The 25,663-nt window shown below is 41.1% G+C and overlaps 1 protein-coding gene and 1 long non-coding RNA gene across 4 annotated transcripts in view; one reads left to right on the top strand and one right to left on the bottom strand.

Moving 5' to 3' along the window:
* LOC6528252 (protein outspread) overlaps positions 1 to 25,663 on the top strand; it is an 81,204-nt gene that overhangs the window by 35,587 nt on the left and 19,954 nt on the right. For 2 of the 3 annotated variants that reach the window (XM_015198959.3, XM_039371499.2), the window contains exons 2-3: positions 4,814 to 4,840; positions 8,484 to 8,564. In XM_015198959.3, the coding sequence (XP_015054445.2) occupies positions 4,814 to 4,840; positions 8,484 to 8,564 (108 nt within the window). The remainder of the gene's footprint in view (positions 1 to 4,813; positions 4,841 to 8,483; positions 8,565 to 25,663) is intronic. The other variant, XM_002089269.4, reaches the window with a different exon arrangement.
* LOC120320810 lies at positions 513 to 8,489 on the bottom strand. Its single transcript, XR_005560380.2, has 2 exons — positions 1,446 to 8,489; positions 513 to 1,369 (listed from the first exon to the last, which is right to left on the bottom strand). It is a non-coding gene; the product is annotated as an uncharacterized LOC120320810 (long non-coding RNA).

Below are 25,663 nucleotides of genomic sequence, written 5' to 3'. Positions count from 1 at the left end.
CTTTCATTTTCATTTGCCACCACTGACTCCGCACTCCCCGCCGAGGGTATTTTATGTATTTTTAAATGCATTTCTAAATGAATTGTAATACCGTCTGCCCCTTCGTCGAACTGCCAACGTGAAGTCAGATTGCCAGACACGACCTGTGCGAGCGAGTGTATGTGCGATGTCTATCGCCCAAAAGTCGAAAAGAGTGGAGTTGAGTTTGGGTTTGAGTCCCCGGCAACTTGCAAACTCATGTGCGGCAATAAAAATAAAAATACGAAATAAAAAGAAGAAATACATACTCGTACAGCTGAAAAAAAGAAACACAATCAAATGCAAACATATGCTGCTGCTGCGGCGCACAAGAAGCCGAAAACGTTGAAGGTGATTTTTACTTTTACTTACTGAAATTCATGTGCACGATTTTCCACCATCGGACGTCGATTTCAAATGCCGGGCTTTCAAATGAAGAGGGAACCACCAAGCAGCAGCATCCACATCCATCCACGCAGTAGTCTCTCCAAATCCAGATGCGAAAGATGATGAAGCTACCAATAAAAGCCTTCACCTAGCCCTTCTTCACCTCCTCAACCTCCTCAGCCATCTCAACGCGGTCCATTGAAAGTGAAATGTTGCCTTTAAACTATTGTTTTGTAATTTTTTGTTTTCTCGTGGCTGCCCCGTGCGTTGTTTTCCTATTTGGAAATCAATTTCTGACAGTTTTTCTATTGTAATTTCCTAGACAACGGTGCATCAGAAAAGTAAAAGGATTGCGTTTTCCGCCTTAGTGTGTGGCCACCGCATGAATGACTAGATTTTTATAGCATTTATTTTATTTACTTCATTATGACTTGTTTGACTTGGCTTTTACGGTTTACCCCTGGCGTTTTAATTAGTTTGGTCTGGTCGGGTCGAGGTTTCCTTTTGAGCAATTGTAATCTTGACTTTTATTGTTGCCTTATGGGTTTGTAATGTGAATTTGCGGTTATTCCTTAATTGTGGTTGCCATAATGCGTAAATCGACGGAAAGCGCAATTAGATCCATTACAAAAAGACCTGAAGGGGGATTGATTGTCATAAATATATGTTATGTTTGTTTTTCAAAAGGGAAAGAGCTGGGTTCCTGGCAATCAGATAATATAGATAGCTAATAGAGCTAATTATATGTGAAGAAGAATAAAAAGAAGAGAAAACTTATAAGCAATCCTATCCCTATATATTTTTCTTTATTAAGTTTTTTAGTCAATTTCTCCACTCATAATGGAGACTAATTATCGGTCCTAAACGATGTCACCCATGCAGGTGATCTCATCCAATGCGATGCCATTCGCGCTCAGCATGATGCACACATGCACTTCCCACAGAGCGGGCAACGAAAGTGAAACTGGAAAAAGAAAGACGAAAGACGAAAGGTGTAGGAAATCGAAATTTCCAATATTTTTGTCTTTCTTAAATATTACACAATGCACACGAACGCCCATCCAAGTCAATATTATGTTATGTTAATAACTCTGATGCCGCCGATGGGACTGCAACAATGTTGTTGCTGGGCCCCAAACTTTCCCACTCTAGCTGCGCGATGCAGTTGATGCAGGCGGTGCAGTCGAAATTCTTGGCATGCAATGCAGAACTGGTCGGATGTTGGGGATACGTTGACTCGCCTCGAATCGGATTCGATCGCTGCCAGCGGTTCCGGATCGGATCGGATCGGTTCGCGGACAAACAGACATACTGTCTGCCTTCCCTCTCCTCAGTGTCCCCTGTGCGACGGCTGTATCTCTTTGGCCCTCGCTTCGATCCGCTTTTTTTCGTAAATGGAGCTTGAAGCGCGACCGCGCACCGCAGGCGATGATCGAGCGATTGCACTGAGAAAAATTACAAAATCCAAATTGAAACGCATATTTGTATACATAGTTTTCATTCCTGTTGTTATCGAATCTAATTGCATACACAGAACAGATAGGGTAAATTTATCTTCCTCACACAGTTAATATGACTGAAATTGCAATGCTTTTTTACAAAATTTCGATTTATTTTCTGCGGTGCACTAAACCGTCGACACACAACCGCTAAAGCGACGACATTCGCTTTCATTTCCACTGCAGTTGCCTCTCAGCTGCTGGTCAGTCACACTTGCTACCCAGTGCCATAGCACACCATATTTTCATGCCATGCCGTGCCATGCACTTGCCACTCGGACCCCTCTGCACCCCTCTGCACTCCACGCCACTGGGACCCCCTTCCGCCGAGGATCTGCCCCTTCTCAGCTCGACGGTTCATCGGTTTGTTGCACTTGATGTTCGGCCTCTCGGTTTCTGTGCAAGTTTCGTTTGTGTTGCGCAGTTTCGCTTTCGATTTCTTTCGTACTTTCGATTTTCCATACCCTTGAATAAGTTGTCAAAGTTGCTTTAGAAGTTCGGTATTCATAATAATAAAAATAAATAATATTTTTCATATTTATAACTATAATAATAAATATGATAAATATAATAATATAAATAATATTCCTATTTTGCTGATGGTTTATTATGGTTAATGGTTTCCTATTCAATTATGTTGTATGTATATAAACTTTATATTCTAAAGAGATTTTTACACAGTAAACTGTATAAATTGCATATTTTCCCATCTTGTTTATTTTTAAACTACGCCGATACTAGTAAAGCTTACCCACAGAAATGTGTATAAATGTGCTGATGGCATTAACCCTTGTCCCAACCCTCTTGAAGTCAATCAACCTGTGTCTCGGCTGATCGCAAACCACTTTCTTCTCCCAGCTCGTTGCCTCTTGCTTTTTGATCAGGGTCTGGGGGACTTAATAATCGTGCGAAACTTATTAATCATATTTCATGTCGGAGACGCTTTCATGCATGGTGTGTAAAGGCATATGTGTACATACGTATATATATGTTATGAATGAGAAGAGATTAGCCGTCATTGACTTAATCGGGCCTAAGATCGGCGACGGCCCTTTGGCCAACAAATCGAGGACCACTTTCATTTTTATTTCAGACGCAGTCTGTGGCGGACTCCGAATCACTGAGGCGCTTCGATTCATGGTCAGCGAAGAAAGTTGTTCTCACACATTAATTATGCTCCTCCGGAACCTCCCCATCGATTGATTGATACGATTTATAACCGGAAAAAAGACTGTTTCTGGTAAAAATTGTTTTCATTCATTGATGGCCAGTCAAGTAATTCCAATTGTCTCACTCAATCTTGCTTTTCTCGATTGTTGGCCCACTTTACTGAAGGTATGAACTGTATGACAAAAGCCCAGACTTCGCTGGACTTCATCCACTTTACAATTTGATGGTTCAATTATAAGAATTGATGGCCTGTAATTTTCATGTCCCATACATAAGTATTACGCCAAAGAAATTCCAAAAATGCCGCATTGGTTTCGCTTTCTGTGGAATCGTTTTATTGGGAAATTTTTATTTTTTTAAGTTTAACTTCGGGGATTATCCAGTGGTTTTTGTGAATATTTTATTTTCGTTTACGTATTATTTTCATGGAATTCGCTTAATTAGCATCGTGTTAGAGTTCTACAGAAATGATTGAAAATTCCAAAATGCTAATTAAAGATTTCGCAATTTTTAAAAGGCAGCATGAGATGATGTTCAACAGCTGCAAAAACAAAAACAAATTATTTCTTTACGGCCTTTTTTTGTATTTTTTAATCAAAGAACATTAATCATGTTACTTCTAATAATGAATTATTTGTAGTGTGCGCGTGTTTTAATGTTTGTATTTAATGGCTTCATTGAATGGGAAATCAAATTGAAAATACTATTCGATAACTTCAGCTAAAACTGTTTGTAGCATGGAGGGGATGTTTGAAAAACCTGTTGCCATCTCTTTGCCAACTGGATGGATGTGGCTAATGATGATTTAGTCGGTTGTTGTTGTTGTGGTTGAGGATGTTGGTTGTTGTGGCTTGCCTATTAAGCCGCAACTTAGAAACTCGAAGCGAAACAACAACTGCAATGGCAAGATTGAAAATACACATGTATAAATAAACAAAAATAAATAAACAAACAAAGCTAGGCAGCTAAAGCAGCTAAAGCAGGCTGAAATTGAGTTAAAAGCCCAAGAGATTCGACGAGATTCAAGAGATTGAAGCTGCAAACAACTTTCCACTCCAACTCGCAGTCGAAGCGGGTTTGGGACTTGACTTGGTTTGACTTTGACTTGGACTTGGATATGATCCACGTGTGCGTGCGGCTCACTAACTAAACACGGTATATACTCGTATACATATGTATGGATGTGCAGATAGATGTATGTGATATGTGGAGGGGATGCCACAAATTGTTTATTTGTCAATCGGTTTTTGGCTTATTAGCCGCTGCGGCAGCAAAAGTGAAATTTTCCACAACTCTGCAAGTGGAGCTCAGCCGGCAGCCGATTTATGGCCAGCGGTACGATTCAGTTAATAGCCCCGACTGCTGCCAATAAATCAGCTAGCATGGCGGTGAGTGAAAAACGTGACTTTTGATTTGACATTTCACAGTCATAAGTATGCGACGACTACGGACTTCTTATCAAATTAAATCGAAAACAACTCGGTCTCATGCTATTTAAATTCATTTGGCTGCCGCTTCATCTGTGGGTAAGCTGGGGCTCGGCCTCATCTCGAGCGGCTTGAATGTCATCTTAAATGTGGCTAAATGTCAAAATGCATCAGCCTCTCATCTGCGGCATCTTCCCCGCTGCTAATTGAGTCATTTCGTTCTTCTTCACCCCTTCTCTTTTTCTATAACTATTTAATTCACCAACTAACCGAATGCATTCTCTATTCGTATCTTGCACGCTTGCGCAATAGCGAACCTCGTCGAATCTGGCAGAACCAGTAAGTATAAGACTGCATTTACTGCGGATAAGTATGATCTAAGATCCCCCGATCGCCTATAGTTTTCTTACCTGTGTCTCTCATACATAATTGTGTTTGCATGACTTCATATCGAGTGTTTTCTGTGTGTGATTCCTTTATAAATCAGTTTTTGAGTTTTACTGGAATTTATTGAGTTTCGCATTTCGTTTTGCATATCTCTTTGGGTTTCAAAACACATCACACATATTTACATAACCATAATATTGAATATAATACAATATATTACTGCTTTAATAATAATCTTAAGCTCAAAATATTATAACTATTACAGGTTCTATATAAAAAAACCTTTTCGAAAATGTAGTTTGCTTAGAAGTGCTCCAACATAGGTTGATAGGTTGATAAATCTATTAGATTTGTAATGGTATTCAATTAAAAGTTTTTTGGGAACAAGGTAAATTACCTTGAAGCCGAACACATACGCGATTCTCAACAGTCACAACCTTTTGATTTGTCATTAGCATTCGTATTTGTGGCTGAGTTACTCACTCGGAGCGATCAATCAGTTGGGCCGTGGTTTTATTTCTGTCTGAGTCGGTCCACATTTGCACGGCGCACTTTGCTTCATTAGCCAGCGCCTGGGGGCGTTGCCACGCCCACCATTCCAGCGGCTCACTCAAAATTCTGCACGCGCAGCCCCAAAAGCCCCCTCGCTCCCCGCAGTGTGCCCCATTTCATTTGAAAATCTCCCATTTGTGTGTCAGCAGCGACATGCGCGATGCATAAATATTCAGCATGGCTTGGTGGCTTGGTTTTCATTTGAAATACCCTTAAACCAGAAGTTGGGTTGGGTTAGGGCTTTAAAGTTGGCTTCTCAGTCTCAAAGCCAAGAAATTACTAAGAAGCAGGTAGCCACAACTTAAAAATATAACACATTAATTCACAGAGCAATACAATTAGCATATTCCGTTCTTAATTTTGGCGAAACATATCACAGCTCATCTTCTTCTGATCCTGTAGTCTTATTGTTTTTTTAGCTTACATAACTTACTGCCAGTTTAGTTTCCAATGTTTTATTTCCAAAGCTGAACCAACAATCTTAATCGTAGTGCATGATTGACCTTATGAGCAGCAACTGTTTTCCCACAACTACTCGTATGAACTGCCAAACAATTATTAAAACTGTTTACTGAGAGTATACTGGCATCCATATAAACCAAGCAAAACAATTTTCTTATGTTTGATCAATTTTTTTGGGGACACCGAAAATGGAAAACAGTTCGCACAATTTAGAAGACAATTGTGACTCATTTAGTCACGAATTTTGTCCATTTTTTTCGCCTGTAGTTTTCGTAAATTTTTTATTTATTTTTCAAACAAGCAAAACAGCAACCAGGCTGGCATTGATAATTTATGTTTGAATGGCTGAATATCCGAATGTCTGCCAGTGCCAGTGGAGTCAGTTTTGTGGACTACGTGGTCGGGTATTACGAGTAGCCAACGGTATTTTTTTTAAAAACCCCTTTTCCAGCGGATCCATCGGAGTCCCCACACGTCGCACAGTTTAGCGGTGGCCGTAATGTGACAAAAGTAGATCGCAATTTGGTGATCGTGTGAGCCCCCGATCGAAAAACGGGTCGTTGCTTAGAAGGTGCTACCTACCTACTAAACCTGAACCTATTTCTGTCACTTAACTTTTCGGACCCATTGAAATTTATGTGGAAAACGTGTCGACTGACTTAGCCTGATGAAAGCCTGACAGCAGCTGCAAACTGCAACTTCAACTGCAACTGCAACTGCAACTTGCGATTGCAATTGCAGCTACTGTTGCAGCAACGGTTGCAAGTCTCTCACTCAGTCTCTCTCCCCCAGTTATTTGAATACAAACGTGCGACTTTTCACATAAATCAATGTTAATGGCGCATTTAAACGACCCACCACAGCACCACCGCCAACAACAGCACCAACCACAGAGAATATCATAAAATGCAAGGAAAAAATCCAAGCCAGATAAATAAAATTAGCCAGCGTAATTGCAAACCAGACAGCCGGAGACCCCAAAAAAAGAAAAATGTATATAGAGTACCTCGATTAGACCTCCGTGGCAGAGGAGTGGGAGGCATTTTTTCTCTTTTGACCAACTTTGTTAAGTTGTTGGATAGTTTTGGAGGCGAGTGAGTGGCCGGGAACTACCGTATTACACATTTCGTTTTTGGGCTTTGATTTTCGTATTCGTTTTTGTTATTTTATTGTTTTGTAAACATTTTATGGTGTCAGCTTACAAGACATGATCGGGGTCGGTCGGGATCGAGTCCTAGGCGATACTTAAAGTCGTTTGGCCAATGGCAAAAGGTGACTTAATTGGTGAGCGTATTCAAAAGTATGTTGTGTGGGAATAGAAAATTTAAGGCCTTAAAAAGGTTGATTTAAAGTATTTTTTATTTTTATAGGTTGCGTTCAATATGTAATTTTTGCTTTGTTAAACCTTGGTTAACTACAAATTTAAAACAATGTGGCCTATAAAGAGTTTACTTAATATAAACGGATTCTAAAAACAAAATATAAATGAAATATAGAAAATATTTTCTTAGTTTTTAGAATTTCACAATCACATAATATTTTGAACAATAAGTATGAGCATATATGTTTCTTTAACTTATTGCTTTCATTGAAAGATTGTCTCACTTTCTTTAATTAGAAGCTGATTGGCGACCTTAAGCCACCGTCACAGTTACCTCAAATTAAACGCCAGTTCAGCTGGGTTCAATTGGAGGGAGCATTGTGCTATCCCCCATTTGGCACTCTCATTTGCAGCTTTGTCAAATCGAGAATAGTATATATATGTACACAAGTATAAGTATACACCCACCCAAACCAGACCAAAACAATCCCAAACAAGAGGCCGACAGCAGCCTAATGGCGGGCGCGACTAACGACTGAAATCCACTTTAAATGCGGCCCAATTGTCGCTTATTGTTCGCCTGCTCTAGACCAGAGGTGTGCAAAGGCCAAGACCCCCTGGAACCCCACCAATGTGTGGCAGCCAAGTGGTCTGGTTTTCGTGGTAGTTTCTACTTGTAATTTATTTTATTTGCTTTAACCCCTCAAAAAGAAAAAAAGCAAAAATCCAAAAATACCACGCGGACAGTTAAATTGGCGCACGTCATTAACATTAGTCATGGCTTAGACGAATAGTTGGTGTAAAAACGATATACATTTCTGCAGATACCTGGTTGCGGCAAGGTGGGCAACGTAACACGTGCGCGATAAGCAGACAACGTTAAAGCCAATCACAAAAGGAGGCTACGAAAATTTGGCGTTTTTTTAATTAAAAATACATATAAATTTTGTTTTCTTTACGGTTGGGAGATAAGCGGGATTTGATAACTCTGTTCCTTTTCTTTTTCGATTATTTTTCGCCAATGATATTTCCGAATAAATTTGTTTTGCTAATAAAGATTAAATAGTTTTCGTAATTTATTGATCATTTATTAGCAAATAGCCAGAAATTATTTTCATAACTCACCAGACATTCAAGCCAAAATTATATAATTTGTATTCCAAAACCAATCAGCATTGAAATGTGTTTATTAGTCTTATATGACACTTTTGTTTACCAAAAATATTAACATAACCATTTTTTCTATTTCATCATCTGTAGGCATCGCGAAAGGTCTCCAAATGCGGATATCTGTTTGTGGCGCCAGATTGGGACTTTAGCAATCCATTGTACAGAACAAAGGTGAGTTCTAACGATTAAAATAATTTTAAAATATATGTGCGCGTCTTTAAAAATGACAAAGAGATTTGTTCTTTATAATGCCACTAAATGATGTTATAAATTGAATTAAATTAAACGTGGACCAAACAAAACAGATACCCTAAGTCTAAAAGACTAGTTCTTTTAGAAATTTGTTTGAAAATACCTATTACTTCTTACTTTGTTTGTTTAGCAGAAGGTGGGACCCATTTAAAGGCGGAAATAGATTCATAGCTAATACATGGTGAACCTAATGACCGCTGCAAGTGTAGCACCTCATTTCCATGGCTCTCCGACTAACTGACTTAGAGAGATCCCCATCCCAAGAGTTCCACACTTGGCGAACCAGTTTGTTTGGGGGCACACGAACAGAAAAATCACACCTTGAATGCATTAAGGCTAACCAAATTTCCGATGTCCACTTTCCCAAAAATGCCAAACCACCTATCCTCACTACAAGTAAATCCCATAAAGCAAATTGCCAGCCTTGTCCACCCAGCTTGGGTGGGGGCTGGAGGTAGGTAGGGGGAGTACGCTGGTCATGGGTGGCGACTTGGTGGCTTTGACGGGGTGGTGTGAAAAGCAGAAACACTTGAGCAAATATTTGACAGCATCTGGCGGGACAGAGGCGACGCACCACGGCCACCGATTTGTTTTTGGACGGTTGGCAAAGAAAGTGCCGCTGGTTGTTGGCCAAGAGAAAGGTAGGTGACACGGGGCGGGTGCGGTAAGGTAATGATGACAGTTTGGCACTTGATACACTTGAAAAAATCAATTTAATATAGCCTCATAGTCGCTGGTTTGTTTCATTTCTTACATACATTGCTAATAATTGGATAATAATTGGATAAAAAGCATAAAACAATATGGCAACCTGAAGCAAATGTTTATACTTAGTTTGGTAAATGTGTGCTAGACCTGGCATACAGTTTTCACTGGACTTTGGTTGCAGTGCATGTTCCGCTAGCAGCACCCGCAGTTGCATCAGCTGGTGACCAACACCGGCAACGCCTCTTCCACATCCTCATCCTCTTCCTGGGCTTAGACTTGGACTTGGTCTTGGACGTGGACTTGGCTTTGCCTTGGACTGGCTTATGGACTGGGGGCTTTGACGTCGTCACTTCACTCTCTCGTGGCGATTCGTATCTCGACCAATTAGCGAATGACGTAGCGACGTGGCGACAGCAGCGCATCGTTAAAACCGCAACGCAAACGTTCGGCGACATATGCAAATGGCTGCAAACAGTTACAGGTGGTTTGGCGGGCATTTTGGCGGAGGGGGGAGTAATGGCCAAGTGGTGGCCACTGGCCACGCTGCCTCCTCTGATTTGTGCTGAGCGACGGCCAAACTCCGACTCCGACAAACTCTGGCAAAAGACAGCGATGCTGATGATAATAATAAAAGTGTGCGCATGCGCAGAGCGCACTTCCTTGTTAACAACATAAATTTACGTATGTTTTTTAATAGATGGACAGGTATTTAATTAACATTTGTGCAGAAGCAGTCGCAATCTCCAGCGCTCACAAACCGGATGTTGTTTTCTGCCATGAGCTGTGTCGTGCTAGCACTGGAAAAGCACTCAGATCCAACGATCCAACGATCGGGAAAGGCAAGCATCAAGTGTCTCGGAATCGAGGGCGGGGCTAATTGTGGTGCTGGAACGGGAAGGAAATAAATTTAAGCAAACTAGCCACTCTTTGGCGGAGACTTTCTTTTGGCGAATGTGTACATATATGTGATGGAATTAATGAACAAAATTCACAGAACTTTGGCTGGCCCACAAATTTCAAATTACTGTTAAATTTGATAGATAACAAGGTTCTGCATACAATATTCACACATGGCTTATAACTGGGATTTAAAACTAGGGCTTTTATTTAAATGAAGGCAATAATCTTGCTTCGTAAAACCTATCCCATTATGGCAGTGGCAATTCGCCACTAAATTTCCATTTCACTTAAGTCCTGTGTATCATGTTGTCTAACTTTCCCGACTTCTTGGGAAATATCTCCATCGGCCATCAGTTCTTAATCTCCGTTGAGCAGTCATCAAGTGGTTTTCCTTTCCTGGCCTCCAGCAGATCCACAGCTCTGGGCTCTGGGTTACCCACAAAGAACCGCTGTTGCTGCCGCTATGGCAGTGCCTGCTCCCTTTCCTGCCGCCACAATGTATCCATAATGTTGCTCCAGTGTGGCAATTACGTCCTCGGCAGTCCCAGAAACCAACTCGCCAGATTTCCGACCCCACCAACAGTGCAGGTGCAGTCGATTTCTTATTGTCTCGATATTTTGCATGGGCACTTTTAGTATGACTTTTGCCTTGGGTCCGTTGGGCATGCACCTGAACTTGATTGTGAGGCCTTAAGGTGTTGTGCTAGACATGATTTTCTAAAGTATTTTGATTAGATATCCAAGTTAATTAAATGGAAAATGAATCATTTCTCTTTACTTGAGAAGCAAGTTGAGACCTAGTATTCTCGCACAAAGTAGCTGATATTATTGACATAAAAGCATGGATACAGCACAAGGGCCGCATATTATAATCACTGGTAAACAAATCAATTTGCTTGCCATAACTGGTTCAACGTGGCTCTCAGATTGGCCGAATACCCCGAACGGTCTTATGAGCCTTAAGACAAATCGACAGTTAAGTTAAGCATCTGGAGTTCCGAAAGTAATTTCACCGCGTCTGCCGCGCTGAAACCCTTTTTAGCATAATTCCGATAATTTCCTTTGACAAGTTAAATGGTGCAATTTGGTATCCGATAATTTATCATATAACTTAATATTGATTACGATTATGAAAGGGCCAGAGCAGAGGGGGCTCCTTTTTCTTCAGCTATCTTTCTCTGCCGCCCGTCGAGCATCTTTTTCCCTTGCGCCCGAATGCTAGGAAACGGCAATAAACTTACGGCTTGGAATTATGCAGATTTTTATCGCCTCGCCAACTTTTCTGCATACAAAGTGCATAATTTCCAGAAAGGAAAACCTGCTCCAAAGACATTGGACAGACGGACACGTGGGCAACATAAGCTCTGGCTGAGCAGCAGCCGATAAGCTTTTTGCTGGAGATGCTGGGACGCGGGGAAATATTTTCATAATGACGACTTTTGCGTGAGGAGGCATTGAGTTGAGTTTGGGGAGAGGCGCGCCTTGGGGGGAGTTCAATGGACCTGCTAGTCGTATACATGGGGCCCCCCTTCTAAAACGGAAGTGTTTGCCTCGGGTTGATCTCCAGCCTGGGCCTGATAATGAAATTGATAATCACAATCATCACGGTCATGGCTCTGGCCACCGTTTTTAAAGGAAAATAAGAATGTTGTTGATTGACAAGTTGGCCAGGAGTCGGACTCGTACTTGCACTTGGACGGTGCCTTCTCTCAGGGGCTTTATTAATTAAACCAGGAAGCATTTTCGGCCTGCCTCCGCAGGCAGTCTGGCAACGGCCTTAGTTGCCAACCCAGCTGCTGCAGCTGGGGATCTTGAAAAATATTTATTAAAAATTATGCACGCATTAGCTGGCCTGGCGGTCGGTCGGTCTCCCTGGGCTTTATTAAGGAAGTGTTTTGGCTTGGTGGGCGAATTACACGAAATGCTGCATATTAATTTAGTTTCTCTAGCGGTAATAGCCGCGATTTGCGGTCAGGCTTAGAGACCCAGACTCGCTTTATGGCATTTTGATAGCCGAGAGAATCCGCTATAAAAATAAGCATCCAACATTTTACGACCTGGCCCGTTCTCTTCTTACACATCTCTGTGCAGCTCCAAAGTGATTCGAAACCATTTCGTTTAGTGGCTTCGATTTTTCCGCTCTACGCCCACAGTGTGCGTAGTCGTTTGTAATTTCCTTTCGAAACTAATTGCGGCGCGCGGGGGAGGCTGGGGTGAGGAAAGCAAATTAGAATATTAACTGAAAATCGTCTACACGTAAGCAAATTCATTAGTCGCAATTAACGGATGATAGGAATGGCGTCTATCGATTAAGTTCTCGGCGGATTGCAGTCGTTCGATTCGACTGTGGGCGTACCAATCGGATCGCAATGGGTTGGAAGTGGAAATGAATTGCCGGTGAGGCTGTGGGTGATGCGGATGAATAGGCGAGAGATCTGTAATCTAGAACTAATGAGTATGCAGTCTGGGTCGGGCAGAAACAACGATCGATCACCCCTAAGCGAATCGATCACGATGCCATAGCCCCCGAAGGAGTTGTTACGAATTTATGTAGCTGTTAATTGTGTGTTAATGATGGAGATTTACAACATTACAAATTCGATTTCAGAGGTGTTAATTGCTTATTAATGATACCAAACTCAGACAAACATAAACTAAAAAATATTATAAAAAAGTTTTTTTTTATTTGTAAATTTATTCTATCTAGCTTACCAAGCCCTTTGCCAGCATTAAAATATTTATTTTTGACATTGTGCAAATATGCAGTAATTTCCTAATGGTGATCAATTCTGAGCACACAGCGTACTAGTGGGTTAAGCACATGCATGAAAACCAAACCAAACAAACTAATTTGCACACTTGACGGCCTGCCAACTTGAGAATGGCTGCATGAACGATTGAATGGAATGACTAACTGAATGACTGACTGTCAGACAGCGAGGCAGCTGCTCTGCCGTCTCCCACCGCTAATAAATAGCAATTAGAATAACATGCCAATAAATCTTGGCCGGCTAAACTCTTTCCCATAAACTGCAATCTGCTGTTGTCGATGCTGCTGCTGCAGTTGAACGGAACTGAAATCGACCTTGGCTTGCATATGAGTTCGAGATGCATATTGCAGATCTGCACACTGACAGAAAAGTTGGCCAAAGTATAAGCTACTCCGTTCACCAAATATAAGATTAAAGTTGCACTTCTATTTTAATATTCCTATGATTTGATTTATCGAAAATATTTTCTGTTTTGAGGATTATATAAGCAAGCCTTCAAAGAAGCTTAGCCATTTAAGCACTGAAATGTATCTTTTATCTTAATTATACATGCTTAATCATTTCTTATTTGAGTAAATGCAGTTTTAGACTGGTTAAATTCTTTTTTTCGCAGTGCACTGGAAACTCTCCCACTCCCTGCCAGCCCCTTCTTCCACCTCCACGACCAAGCACGTCTCTTTGTCTCTGTCAGTTTCATTCATAAATAAATACAAAAGTGCAACACCTCTAAATTTATATGTTAATTAGTTGGGCTGCAAGCTGAAACCGCAAATTAGCCCACGACTCGCGACCGACAGATGCATTTGCAACTGTCAACGGTGGAGTGCAGCGGATGGAGCGAAGTGGATGGAGTTCTCGACGTGGGTGCTCACTGCCTCCTCCCTCTCCTTCTTCTCCTGCTTCCCCACTTTCCCTTCCTCTGTTTGTGCCACCCAAAGGTGTGTTAATTGATTGCTCCGGTCTTGCAGGGCCCACAGTTGCCAACGGTAAATGCAGCATATTGCGGCCAACAACGCCACATGAATGCAATGGCGAAAAGGCCAAAACGAAGAAAATGAGTTTAGAAGCAAAACTGATCTTTTAAGTCCATTTTATCCTGTCAGCCAGCAACAACGACTAAGAGAGTTACTTGTGCTAATCGTTAAAAGTCATACTTGAAAATGACAATCACATACATATATTACATAATTGAAAGTATTTGATATGATAAAATTAATTCACACTTAACTAGTTAAGTGTTATCTGCTATCACACACCGTTTTAAGATATTTTTCAGATTTCAATTGGATTGTTTTTACAAAAGCTGTAATCCCATAACTACCTGAAACAAAATTAGAAAGCTAATCTTGGCTAAGCTTCTAATTAATCTTTTTTATGTCGATACTAACCTCTTATTTAATAATCACTTCTTAAAAACACCATTCCCCCATTACTCCAATGGGCAGCTAAACAAGAGAGTGTAATACTTCGATGCAGTTTCAATGGGTCTTATTTGGAGTGCAGTGCGCGGTACCATGTGGTCAATGGAATATGGCCAGCTTTGGTCTTCTTCGCCTTCGGAGTTTTTCTCGCTTTTTGCTTCTGCCATTACATAAAACACTGAGTGGAGACAAGGCAAGGCTTACGTAGACCGAGCGTCTAACGGCGATGACGTTGACTTGTGGAGATCGCGTATTGGATTTCCACGCCGTCATTGTCGTTGAATGGAGCCGCCAGGAACGATGGGCGGAGGGCGGTGGTGCAGTGGTGCGCCGGGGGGCGTGGTGGCAGCTCATGTGTGGTTGCATTGACGAACTGTCTGACGGCGGAAAGAGGGGCTATATTTCTAACTGTGGTGTGGTTTTATTGTGCTCACCAAGCCTAGCGGGCCAGCCCTAATAAAAAAAAGCGCATTTATCATATCTGAACAGAAAATACCCTGTAAAACTGTGAATAAAAGTAGCACCATTAAAAATTTCCTTGTAGGACAAAGCTAACTCCTAAAAATGTGAATAATAAGTAGATTATATAAAACAGCATTTATGTTTGGTTAGATAGCTAGGTAGTTAGTTTGGAACCGAAACATATATAACTTTCTTAATTGAAATTATAATCAAAATCAGGCGATCGTCTAGTGTTTGTGGTTCGTAAAGAACACGCAGTATATGTGATTAAAAGATAGTTTCTTCAAAAAAGCTTTCTTCCGGCATATTCTAGACCTAGCGTACTCCCCGTTCGAATCTCAGCAATCCAAACGTGTACGAGATCTCTACTCATCTTTCTGAGCCCCCGTCACAGCCTCTTTAAGGTATTATTTAACTTTTTTCATTTGCTGCTGGCTGACTGATGCTTTATGCAAGTTCGTCTATCGTTTCTGCCGGCATTTGTGCTTTTTGTTTTTTATACGCTGCCGCAGTTTGTTTTTGTCATCTGTGCCAATGTGCAATATTGTGCAGCCAAACAAAAAGAGATGGGGATACGCTGGCTGATGAGTGGGGGGAAAACTGGGGGAGAATGGTGGAAAGCGGTGGAAATGGTCGCACTAAAGTTTTCATCATAACGGTAACGACTTTTGCAAAATCACCAGGGAGATGTTAGATGTTTGATTTCCGCGTAATTACTTTTTTTTGTGTGTTACCCCTGTGTCTGGGTATTGTTTTTCCAGCTCTGTTTGGAAAGTGTCTTGTTCGCACTAATTACGAAAAAACGCCTCCTGCAGCTGCAGATTTGTGGGCGTGTCCAATGTGATGTTGCAATTGTTTTTTTTATGTTCGTTTGTTTTTTGTTGTGTTGTTGTTGTTGTTGTTGTGCATTTGCTGCTCGCTCCCCGTTTAACACGTATCGCATTAAGGCGCATTTAATAAGCCAATTGCCGCTCTCCCAGTCGCCGGCAGTTAGCCCATTCCCCCATAAAAGAAAATAACTACTAGTGAACGATTTCCGCTCGCGACCGTCATTTGACACGTTTAACGAAATGAAAATGATTGACGACTTGGTGACTTGACGACTTGCCAACTCTGGATTCACCCAGCCCCAGTTTACATACTTACAAATGTACATATACGAAATACCTATGTATGTATGTAGATATGTCGCAATGCTCGCCACTTGCAAAACGGCCAACAAGTGAGCTGTGGGGCCCACTGCCCACTGACAAGTTAATAGTCAACTCTATTAACTTTTTATGACCACAGCCTGTGCTCTTTTGTCGCCCCAAAGGAAGTTGCAGTCACTCGAGAACAGCAACAATGCAATAATCAATTTACAAATATTGAAAATGAGAGCTTCGAGCTGTTTGGTAATGATTAAACCAATAATTGACTTCCTGCGGTGCTTTGGCAATCGGATTTGATCATTATGGCATTGATTAGTTTTCAGTTTGTTTAGTAATTTGCGGTGAGAATTGGGTCTGATTGGTTACTGATGGTTATTAGTTCAACTTTTAATTGCCAATGCAAGCTACAAGCGGTCAATAAATATTATGTGTTTTTGTTGTCTCACATGTTGCACAATGGGCAAGCCGATTTAAAGACATAAATTAAGACTGTACTAAAATAAATTAAGTACTTCCGAGTCTCGCGGCAAAATAAAATTTAAACGGCCTAAAAAAATAACAAAACGATTGTCGTTATTGGGCAACCTGAAAGAAACATTTAAATTAATGTTTGTAATTATCGTAACATTAATTTCATTAATATTAAAAGTTACAAAAAAATATTTTATGTATATTTATTATACATAAAACTAATAAGTGTTACGTTTTTAGTACACAGCGATTCACATTAGTTATCAATAAATGAATGAATGGTGTTCCAACGCAATTTTCTATCATTTTTCAAACATATCAAACTCTTTCGTAAGCTTTGGAATCGAACACAGATCACGAAGGCATTTCCCAATAGCCATTCAGACTGGGTGTGTTGACAAGGCTAACCAATAGACGCCCCCGCAGATCTTTCCATCTTCTGTTTCCCGACTTAAAAACAAGCTCAATTTATGAGCCCAGCTTGTGGCATCCATCATCGCGCAACTTGTCTTGCCTCCTAAAAGGGCCGAGTCTTTTGGAAGCTGTATACTGTATGCTGTACTATACTATGCTGTATGGTATGTGTGTGCGATTACGTATTTCTTAATGCAAACGAGAACGCCACATAACAAATGCCAAAAAGCGAGCCGAAAAAGGGTAAGGAACGCCGTTTCGAGCTGTCCGTGTTATAAATGATGGGTCCCAGCTCCAACTCCAGCTCCAAGTCGAGATTCGAGCTCGAGTTCAAGCCTCTTTCTCTCCGAGGCCTTACACTCTAGCGCCACATGCCACGGCAAAAGATCTAAGACCATGTTGCACATCACAAGATCGCCTGTCTGTCCGTCAGTCCGCCAGTCTCAAAGTCTGTCTAAATGTTGGCGGCCCACGCATTCTCCGGCTTAAAGATATCCCAGCGAGAGCAGAGCAGGGAACCTGCTGCATCATTTTTCACTCGAAGATTGCATAATGATTGACAATTCATTATGCCAGCCAGCTCTTCTCTGGGATCTCTTAGGCATCAAGGAGTTAACGGCACGGAAAACAATATGCAGCTAGTATTTATACCCGTTACTAGATTCGTTGAAAAGTATGTAACAGGCAGAAGGAAGCGTTTCCGACCATATAAAGTTTATATATTCTTGATCAGGATCAATAGTCGAGTCGATCTCACCATGTCCGTCTGTCTGTCCGTATGAAAGTCGAGATCTCAGTAACTATAAAAGCTAGAAAGTTGAGCTTAAGCATGCACACTCCAGAAACATAGACGCAGCGCAAGTGTGTCGATTTTTCATTTATTTTTTCATTTTTGTATTCGTCTTCTAAATTTCGATCGATTTGCCCACAAACCGCCAAAAACTGTCAGTGTTGAAAACTCTCTCCCGCACTTCCACTAGCTGTGTAACGGGTATCTGATAGTCGGGGAACTCGACTTTAGCGTTCTCACTTGTTTTTTTAAGTTTTATTTTTAATATTTTTTGAGCACTCAGAAGTTTAAGAGACTTTTGGGAAATTCTTAAATGCAAGCACTACATAATATTATTGTTTAAAGCTTAATTGTAATTTATATCCTGGTGCCTTGAAATTAGCCAATGGCTTATATTTTTCTCTTAGTGTATGTGAGGGACTCTTGGGCTTTTAATGGTTGGCCAGATTAGGCATCTCCCCGTAGGCAATAAGGAAGTGTGCTTGTTCTCCTTAAGTCCGTGTTCTTGCATTTAATAAACCGCTAATGAATATTTTCAAATATTTTTTTTCTTTCAGGTGAGTGATGATCGAGTACAGAATAAATCGAGATACCGAGATGGAAGCGTGTAAGCATAAACTCAATTGCGAGGCAAGAAGTATCAAGGTCAGCTGATCGTTTAATTGAAAAATCCACAAAGGTGTGACCGCAAAAAGCAAAACAACAGAAATATCGTGAACTTTTGAAAACAATAGAGAGATCCGAGTACTTGGCCCCAACCGAGAGACCGACTGCAATTGAGCTCCATAGATATTGCACAACTTTGTCGGTCGTTTCGCACACCTGTTGCTGTATGCTGCCTTCAAAAGCCCCAGTCGATGTCTAATTGAAGCAATTAGTGAACCCATTATGGCATTTTTCTTCGATTTTTTCCCTCTGTTTCTGTTTCTGTTTCTGTTTCTGTTTTGGTTATATGTATATTTTTCGATACTCTGGCCGATTCAATTAGTTTGCTTTTGTACACTGGGGGGTTGCCAGGGTCCGGAGGCTCGTAATTAGCCAATGCTTATCTGTGCTTCGTGGAACCTCAACCAATCCATCCATCCATCTATCCATTTGTGTTGTGACTATGACAACACACCATAACAAACAATATAAAAACACTGACAAAAGACCTGAAGTGACCTTCGTTGGTCGAAAGTTCATTTGCATCAATTTATTATGGCATATTACTATCTGAACTGTGGGAGTTAATTGCGCAAACTTTGGGCTGCCCTAGTTGATACAAGCGTCTAAGACAAAGTCATCTAAAGTGAGCTTATTTAAACGGATGAATATTTCACGTTTAAGCTGTATTAATCCGAAGGAAAACTAACATTTATGTGTTACGAAAAAATGTATAATATTTGTTTCAACATAGCTGATAAAAATATGTTTAAAAGTTCTCGTACATTTTTTGTATAATTACAAATTATGAAAATTATTCAAGTGGCTTTAAGGACGAGGCTCTGCCTCGTTGCCTGTATGTTAGGGTCCAAGGATAGTAGGGTCCAAGTGCGATTTCAGTATCTGAGCCAGGAGAGTGAACAGTTGCAAGGAGTATCCAAAGTAAAATAAAATATTTAAATAATAAACTGGGCTTGCACTCCATTGCAAAATTATTCCTGTTTACTCGAGATTTGAAACGTTACTGACTACGACGGCATATTGATTTTAATAGTGCACAAGGCTCAGGCAAAAAATATGGAAATAAATGTGAAATCAATCTATTCAGTAACCCTAGATAACCCCAGATCTTATGCGTACTTGGTCTTAATAGTAAATTCTGAGCTTTGTAACGAACGAAAGCAATTAAATATTACAGCAATATTAATATTATTAAATATTACTGCAATTAAATTACACTATCCAAAAATTGAGGGATAGGATCCTAATAATTTTTGCGAACTAGTACAGTGTTTCGGTTCAAACATAGCTCGAAAACAAAGTCAAACCGGCTAAAAAAGAAAATTAACGCCTGGTTTTAGGTGGTAGAGAAACTTAACGAATAGGAAGTTTTCCAGCTTAAAAAATGTTGATATGGTTGCTAAAGTGGAACTGCCTAAAATTCCAAAGTCCTAACTGCCCACTTGGTTTCCACAAAGGAAAACATTTGCAATTTTCATAAATCAAACGTGGAAATCTCGACAACAAATGAAGCTGAGCAAAGACCTTCAACCTTTGGCACTTTGCATAAGCTTCATTATCGTGCGAAATGCCTGGCCGAATGGCCACGTGCATGCATATCTCTATGACTCTATCTTAATTCAACCCATCTTCCTTCACAAGTGCTTCTGCCATGGTCACAATTCACACAGAGCTGTCAGATTGGCTGACAAAAAATTGGGGGTACTCAAGCTGACATTTAATGTCGTGTCAACTTTAACAAAAAAAAACAAAAAGAAACCGAATCTGTAAATGAGTTCACTGAACGCGCGACAAACCAAACGGGCCAGCACAATCAACGTCAATCAATGGTCAGCTGACTTACGATGTCCATGGTTCCCCGCTCCCCTCTCCCCTCGAATGCATTTCATTTATGCATTTTCCACTCTTGCAACCAAAGTCACTTTTGGAGTTTGTTCACCCATCCACGCGGACTGGGAACGGGGCGCCATTTCCAAATATCCATACAAATATTTTTGCCGCGCTGTTGCTGTTGTTGTTTTTGTTTTTTCGGCTGCAACCTGCTTGGGTAATATCATATTTTAGCAAAACTTGTTGAAAATTCCAAGACACCAATACAAAGGCCGCTCGCCACACAGCACACACGCTGCTGCTGACCAAGCTCTAATAACTAATGGCCAAGAGCGGAGCGGGCCAGTTTGCGGCTTTGGCGCAATTTGAGACTCGATTTCTTGCACCTAGATACAAGGCAGCTCGGGTTGGAAGGCAAACAGAAACCGCATTTTCCGAGCTCCGAAACCAGAAAGGATAGCTGGCAGCAAGGGAACGATGGATACCCTTTCTTCTGTGTGTGTCTTCATTTACTTGGCATTTTGAAGAAATTTTTAAATGGAACATATTTATTAATTTTATAGCTGGGTACGACAATTAATTAATAAATAATCCAAAAAGAATTTTTTTTTATATTAAAGCGTTATTCAAGGGTATGATAGTTTACATATAGGAGATTTTTTAATTAGAAAGACCTTTAAGCGCCTATTATAGTCCATGTGAATCTGTTGATCCCTAATCAATTGAATGAAGATTCATATCAAAAAAGGTCACCATAAATGCATGGTAAATGAAATATGTATACATATTATTTGTAATATATTCTTGTACATTTAGAAGTAACTCGAAAATAACAAAATCCTAAAAGTTATGTCATAGAAACCTTTTTGAGTGGACATTAGAAAATGCGTGGTGAAAGGCTTTCCACTGTTCTGTAAGCCAATCTGTTTTTTACTTCTTTTTTGCTGCGGCTGCGACTTCCACAAACTTTTAGTTCTTAGTCAGCTGCACATACTCTCCATGATGCACTCGCCACTCCCCTTACTATTCATCTAACTAATCGCAGTGCTTACACTTGAGGAAAACTGTGCATCCCACTCGTTAATTCTTCTGTTCAAAATTAGTCACTTTACTTCATGCTATGATTGAGGAAATTTTCATTATTGTTACTACATTAAAAAGCAATCTAATTTGAAATATAGTTATTACATTTTAAAAGGACAATTTTTTTCTGGGTGCAGCTCTAAATGATGCAAGGCAGCAAAATGTTGCGAGAAATTGTTGCGGCAGCCTTTTCTCTCGGTCAGCTTTTCTCCGGGTAACAGCAGCACAAGTTGCAGCAGCAACAACAAAGACGTTCTGAATGTTACGTTATATTATTGCATGTAGCTATTGTTGCTGTTTTTGCTATTGTTGCTTTTCTTGCTGTTGCTGCAACTCTTCTGCAGATGCGCCTCGAATTAGGTCTCCTGGCTCTGGGCGCTGCTGCAGTAGCATTTGTTGCTGCTGCTTTGTGGTTGTGCTTTTATTGTGTAATCAGCAGATAACGGCATTTAATGGCTGAATGAGTTTTCCGGAGAGGAAAACTCAAAGAATATGGCGTAGACCAAAACGCATTCCGCACGAGTCCGTTTACTACTGAGCATTTTCCTTATTGTCGATAACTTAATTTTTTTCAACTCTGCTGCAGCTTTGTTTTTAATGCTATTTTAACTTTTCGCTGTTCAGCTGAAGCGTGGCGCTAATCGATTTCTATGGCCGCAATTTAGGCTTGCCATCAATTTTGAAATTGCCGAATTATTTCACAATTCGTTGTTTTTCCGTTAGTTAGTTAGTTTCCCATTTCGCAGGTCTTCGTGGGGCAGCTTAAATTGCATTCGAGATACTTGTTATTTAGATAGAGTTGTTGATTGGATTGTTCAGCCAGAGTGGTTTCGATTTCATTTTCTGCTCATTAAAGTGGCATAATTAGCTGCAGGGCAGTAAAAAAGAAACTGGTTAGAAAATCGGCTATAAATAATTTGATTTTTTCATGTTAATAATACGGATAATATCAGGATAATATACGGATAATATTATCACTGTTTCGGATCACTCATACTAGTCAAAAACATTAAATATCTGATCACCTTTTCATTTATATATTGTTACCCATAGCTTACCCATTTTATTGCCTCATGCTTTTTTCTATTAAAAAAGAAAAAAAAACGAAGAGCACACCATATTGGGAACGATCAAAATGCAATGTTCCAGCAACTAATAACAGTAAACGCTGAACTACTGGCCAAGATTGATTCAGCGATTGCCTCACATCATCGTCGTCATCATCATCTTGCCAATCAATGCCCCCAATGCACCCAGTTCCTCAACTTGGCCTCCCAAAGGGAGAGAAGGGAGCTCAAGTTCGAGCTCGGTCTCGGGCTCGAATGCAATTCCCCCGACAACTCGGCAGGGAGTTGAGAACCCAGCTCAACTTGCCATCTTCTCGGCTGCCTGAGCGACTGTCTCCGCTGACTGGCCGGATCACTCGCATCCACATCCACATCCACGTCCACATCGGCTGTGGCAACACCAACAAACTGGGCAAAATCAACAGCGACAGCAGCAGCATCAGCATCAGCTTCAGCTTCAGCTACGTCGACGATGACGGCGACACATGCTATGGGTACATAGCATAAAAATTACTTCCTGATTGTGTTACATGCACCCAGGACCGGTCCCGAGCTCCCCCTTTCAGCCAGCACCCTTTCCGACTCCCCCCCTGAGAATATTACTTATTTTTACACTGCAAAAACGAAATGGGAACTAAACCGTTCGTAAAGAACCGTTCATAGATGTATAACTTTTAGTTCGATTATCGATTGTTAGATTATCTCTTTTTATTTAGTAAATTAAGAATTTTTCCTTACCGATTACACAGTTCGACGCTCCTATTTTCGCAGTGCATCGACTTCATTTCACATTCGTCTCTTGTACACACAAAGTGGTTGCTGCCCCAAGGCTGAAATGGGTACCACGAGAGTGCAGTTGGGGGAGGGGGCTGGCACTGGGAGGGGTAGGAACTTTGCGTGGGCCAATCTGCCGGCTAGGTGGCCCTCCCGGTTAAACAGGGTGACCCTCTGGATCAGAACCCAGATCGAGAGCTGTGAGATCTGTATCGGTCAGAGTGTCAATGGACGCAAATTTACAAAATGCTTGCTGTTTGTACTCCAGCGCCATTGTTATGGACATTTGGACCATTCCCATTGTCGCCCGGCACGTGTCGGAATCTCTGATCGTCGGCTCAAGTTCGCTCCACTCCCGAGTGGGGAATGGGAAATGGGGAATGGTGGTCCATGGGGGACTAATGGTGCTGTATTCGGAGTGGGGCGGATGAGGTGGAAGCGACGACCCCCGGAGGGCAAGTAACGTTTCTGCCTGTCATTTTTCTTCATGTTTATTTTTCGCTTACTGCATTTTTTGGCATTTAAGCCACGCTCAGATCTATCTGTCTTTTTCTTTTTTGGGCCACCAGTTGGCCAAGTTGGAGCTTTGCCTTTTCAGCCGGCTGTTTGATTTTCTGTGTCAGCCTCAAACCCGGAGCACTTGTCGTGATTAGTTTAGAAAAATGTTGGCTATTAATTTGCTGCCTTGAGTAACACTTGTTATTTGGCTTCGCATTTCGCATATAATCTTGTCTGACCGCCTGGTGCCATGTGCGGCCATAGATAATCTTAATGCGCCGCTCCAAGCTCCGCATCGGTGTCTCAGTCAAAATCTGAATCGCGGGCCCAGAGTTATATAGTTTCAGGCCCGAGACAACGAGTCGGCCATACAAATGGGACTTGGCTTTCCGAGCTTCAAAGCCTGAGCTTGAGAGCGGACTTGGCGGGCCAGGGGTATTTGCTCCCATATCTAACATGTGTTCAAGTGTTTCTTTTTTGCCACGCTGCCGCATGTCTTATAAAACGAGTCGAGACTGGTGAACTCTGCCCAAGGGGAACTAGATCAGAACATCAGCATTCAAGCTATGGAGCAAATCACACAACATATTCTAGGACGCAGTGTAACACTCTTCTTGTAGTGCCTTAAGATAAAGGCATATCATGCAAATCTAAACTATTTTGTATACCTGTTACAACGTCTTATTTATCACTTACATAATGGATATGGAAATGAATATCCGATTCTTTTGATGCCACCAATTATTAGAGCAGAACATATAAGGAACAAATAGGCATCCTGCTCTTTTGTTGTAACACTCGAAATCGGTTGGATAATCTTTGCTTAATTACTACAATACCATTGATCTTCCAGGCAGTAATGAATGGCGATTAGGTTCCATAATGAGTGCATTATCAGTGTTGGCTACAAACTCCCATCAGATCAGGGCTTCATTATCTCACAACGCCCATGCACAGCCAACAGCAGCGATCCATGCAGTTGCATAATCACTATCTTCTTCGGCTGTGGCGTGCATCCGTCAGGTTAATTAGTAAAATACCTGGTGACCAGGCACGTATTGCCATTTAAAAAGCATCAGTAATTTTTTCCTCCATTTTTCCGCAAATTTTGTTGTTGATTAATCTCCACCTACTGCCGGCAACCGGTCGGTCGCATGTTTTTGTTCGATCTACTGTGTTGGGCTAAATACTAGAACTAGTCGAAGCTCAAATACTCTTTATCTATAATAGTTTTGTTTAAAAATAATTGTTAATAATTTACCACAACTTACCATTCAGGGGTTCACCTACAAACAAATTAATGTGTAGATGATAGTTCTTTGAAGTGGACAAACAAACAGATCAAGTCGAAGATAATTGTGTGATTGGTCAATTATCGGCACAGAATATTTATAATTTCAAGCAATGTATCTTGTATCGTAATTTTCAATGTTTTCCGGCATTTCCTTAAGGCTAACCTACCCCAACATTTTTGCGATTGCACTGCCTCTCCCATTTTGGCCATTGTGCCCTAGCCAATCGATTACTTCCTGCATTTTTAAATGTCCTCCCCCCTTTGCCACCCGGCAGCTGGCCAAATTAATCAAGCGTGTGCCAAAAAAAAAGAAGGTGGATAAGGGGAGGAGACCAGCAAAAATTAAACGAAAAAAAGGAGTTATAAATGAAAAATGCTGGACAATTGCATGGTTCGCTTACAGTGACTAATCGATTTTTGGAATTAAGTTGCGCCATGGAAAGGAAAGCAAACTTGCAACGCCAGCGGACGGCAGGGAGTGGGAACTCTGGAAAAATGGTTTGATATGGCCTGGCCAGATTCCACTCCATGCGATTCCGTTGGTTCCATTCCGCTGCGTTGGGTCCTCAATGTCCGATGGTATTGTGGCTCTCTTTGGTCTGGTGGCTATTGATTTTTTACGAACCGAGTTGCCACGACTAGAAGGAAGACAACGCACTCGAATTGGAAGTATGCCAAGGCGGCGTGCCCACAACTCACCCCACTGTATGGCTGGTAT

The sequence above is a fragment of the Drosophila yakuba genome, chromosome 2L, assembly GCF_016746365.2.
Source record: "Drosophila yakuba strain Tai18E2 chromosome 2L, Prin_Dyak_Tai18E2_2.1, whole genome shotgun sequence".
Classification (NCBI taxonomy): domain Eukaryota; kingdom Metazoa; phylum Arthropoda; class Insecta; order Diptera; family Drosophilidae; genus Drosophila; species Drosophila yakuba.
This window is presented reverse-complemented; position numbering and strand designations above follow the sequence as displayed.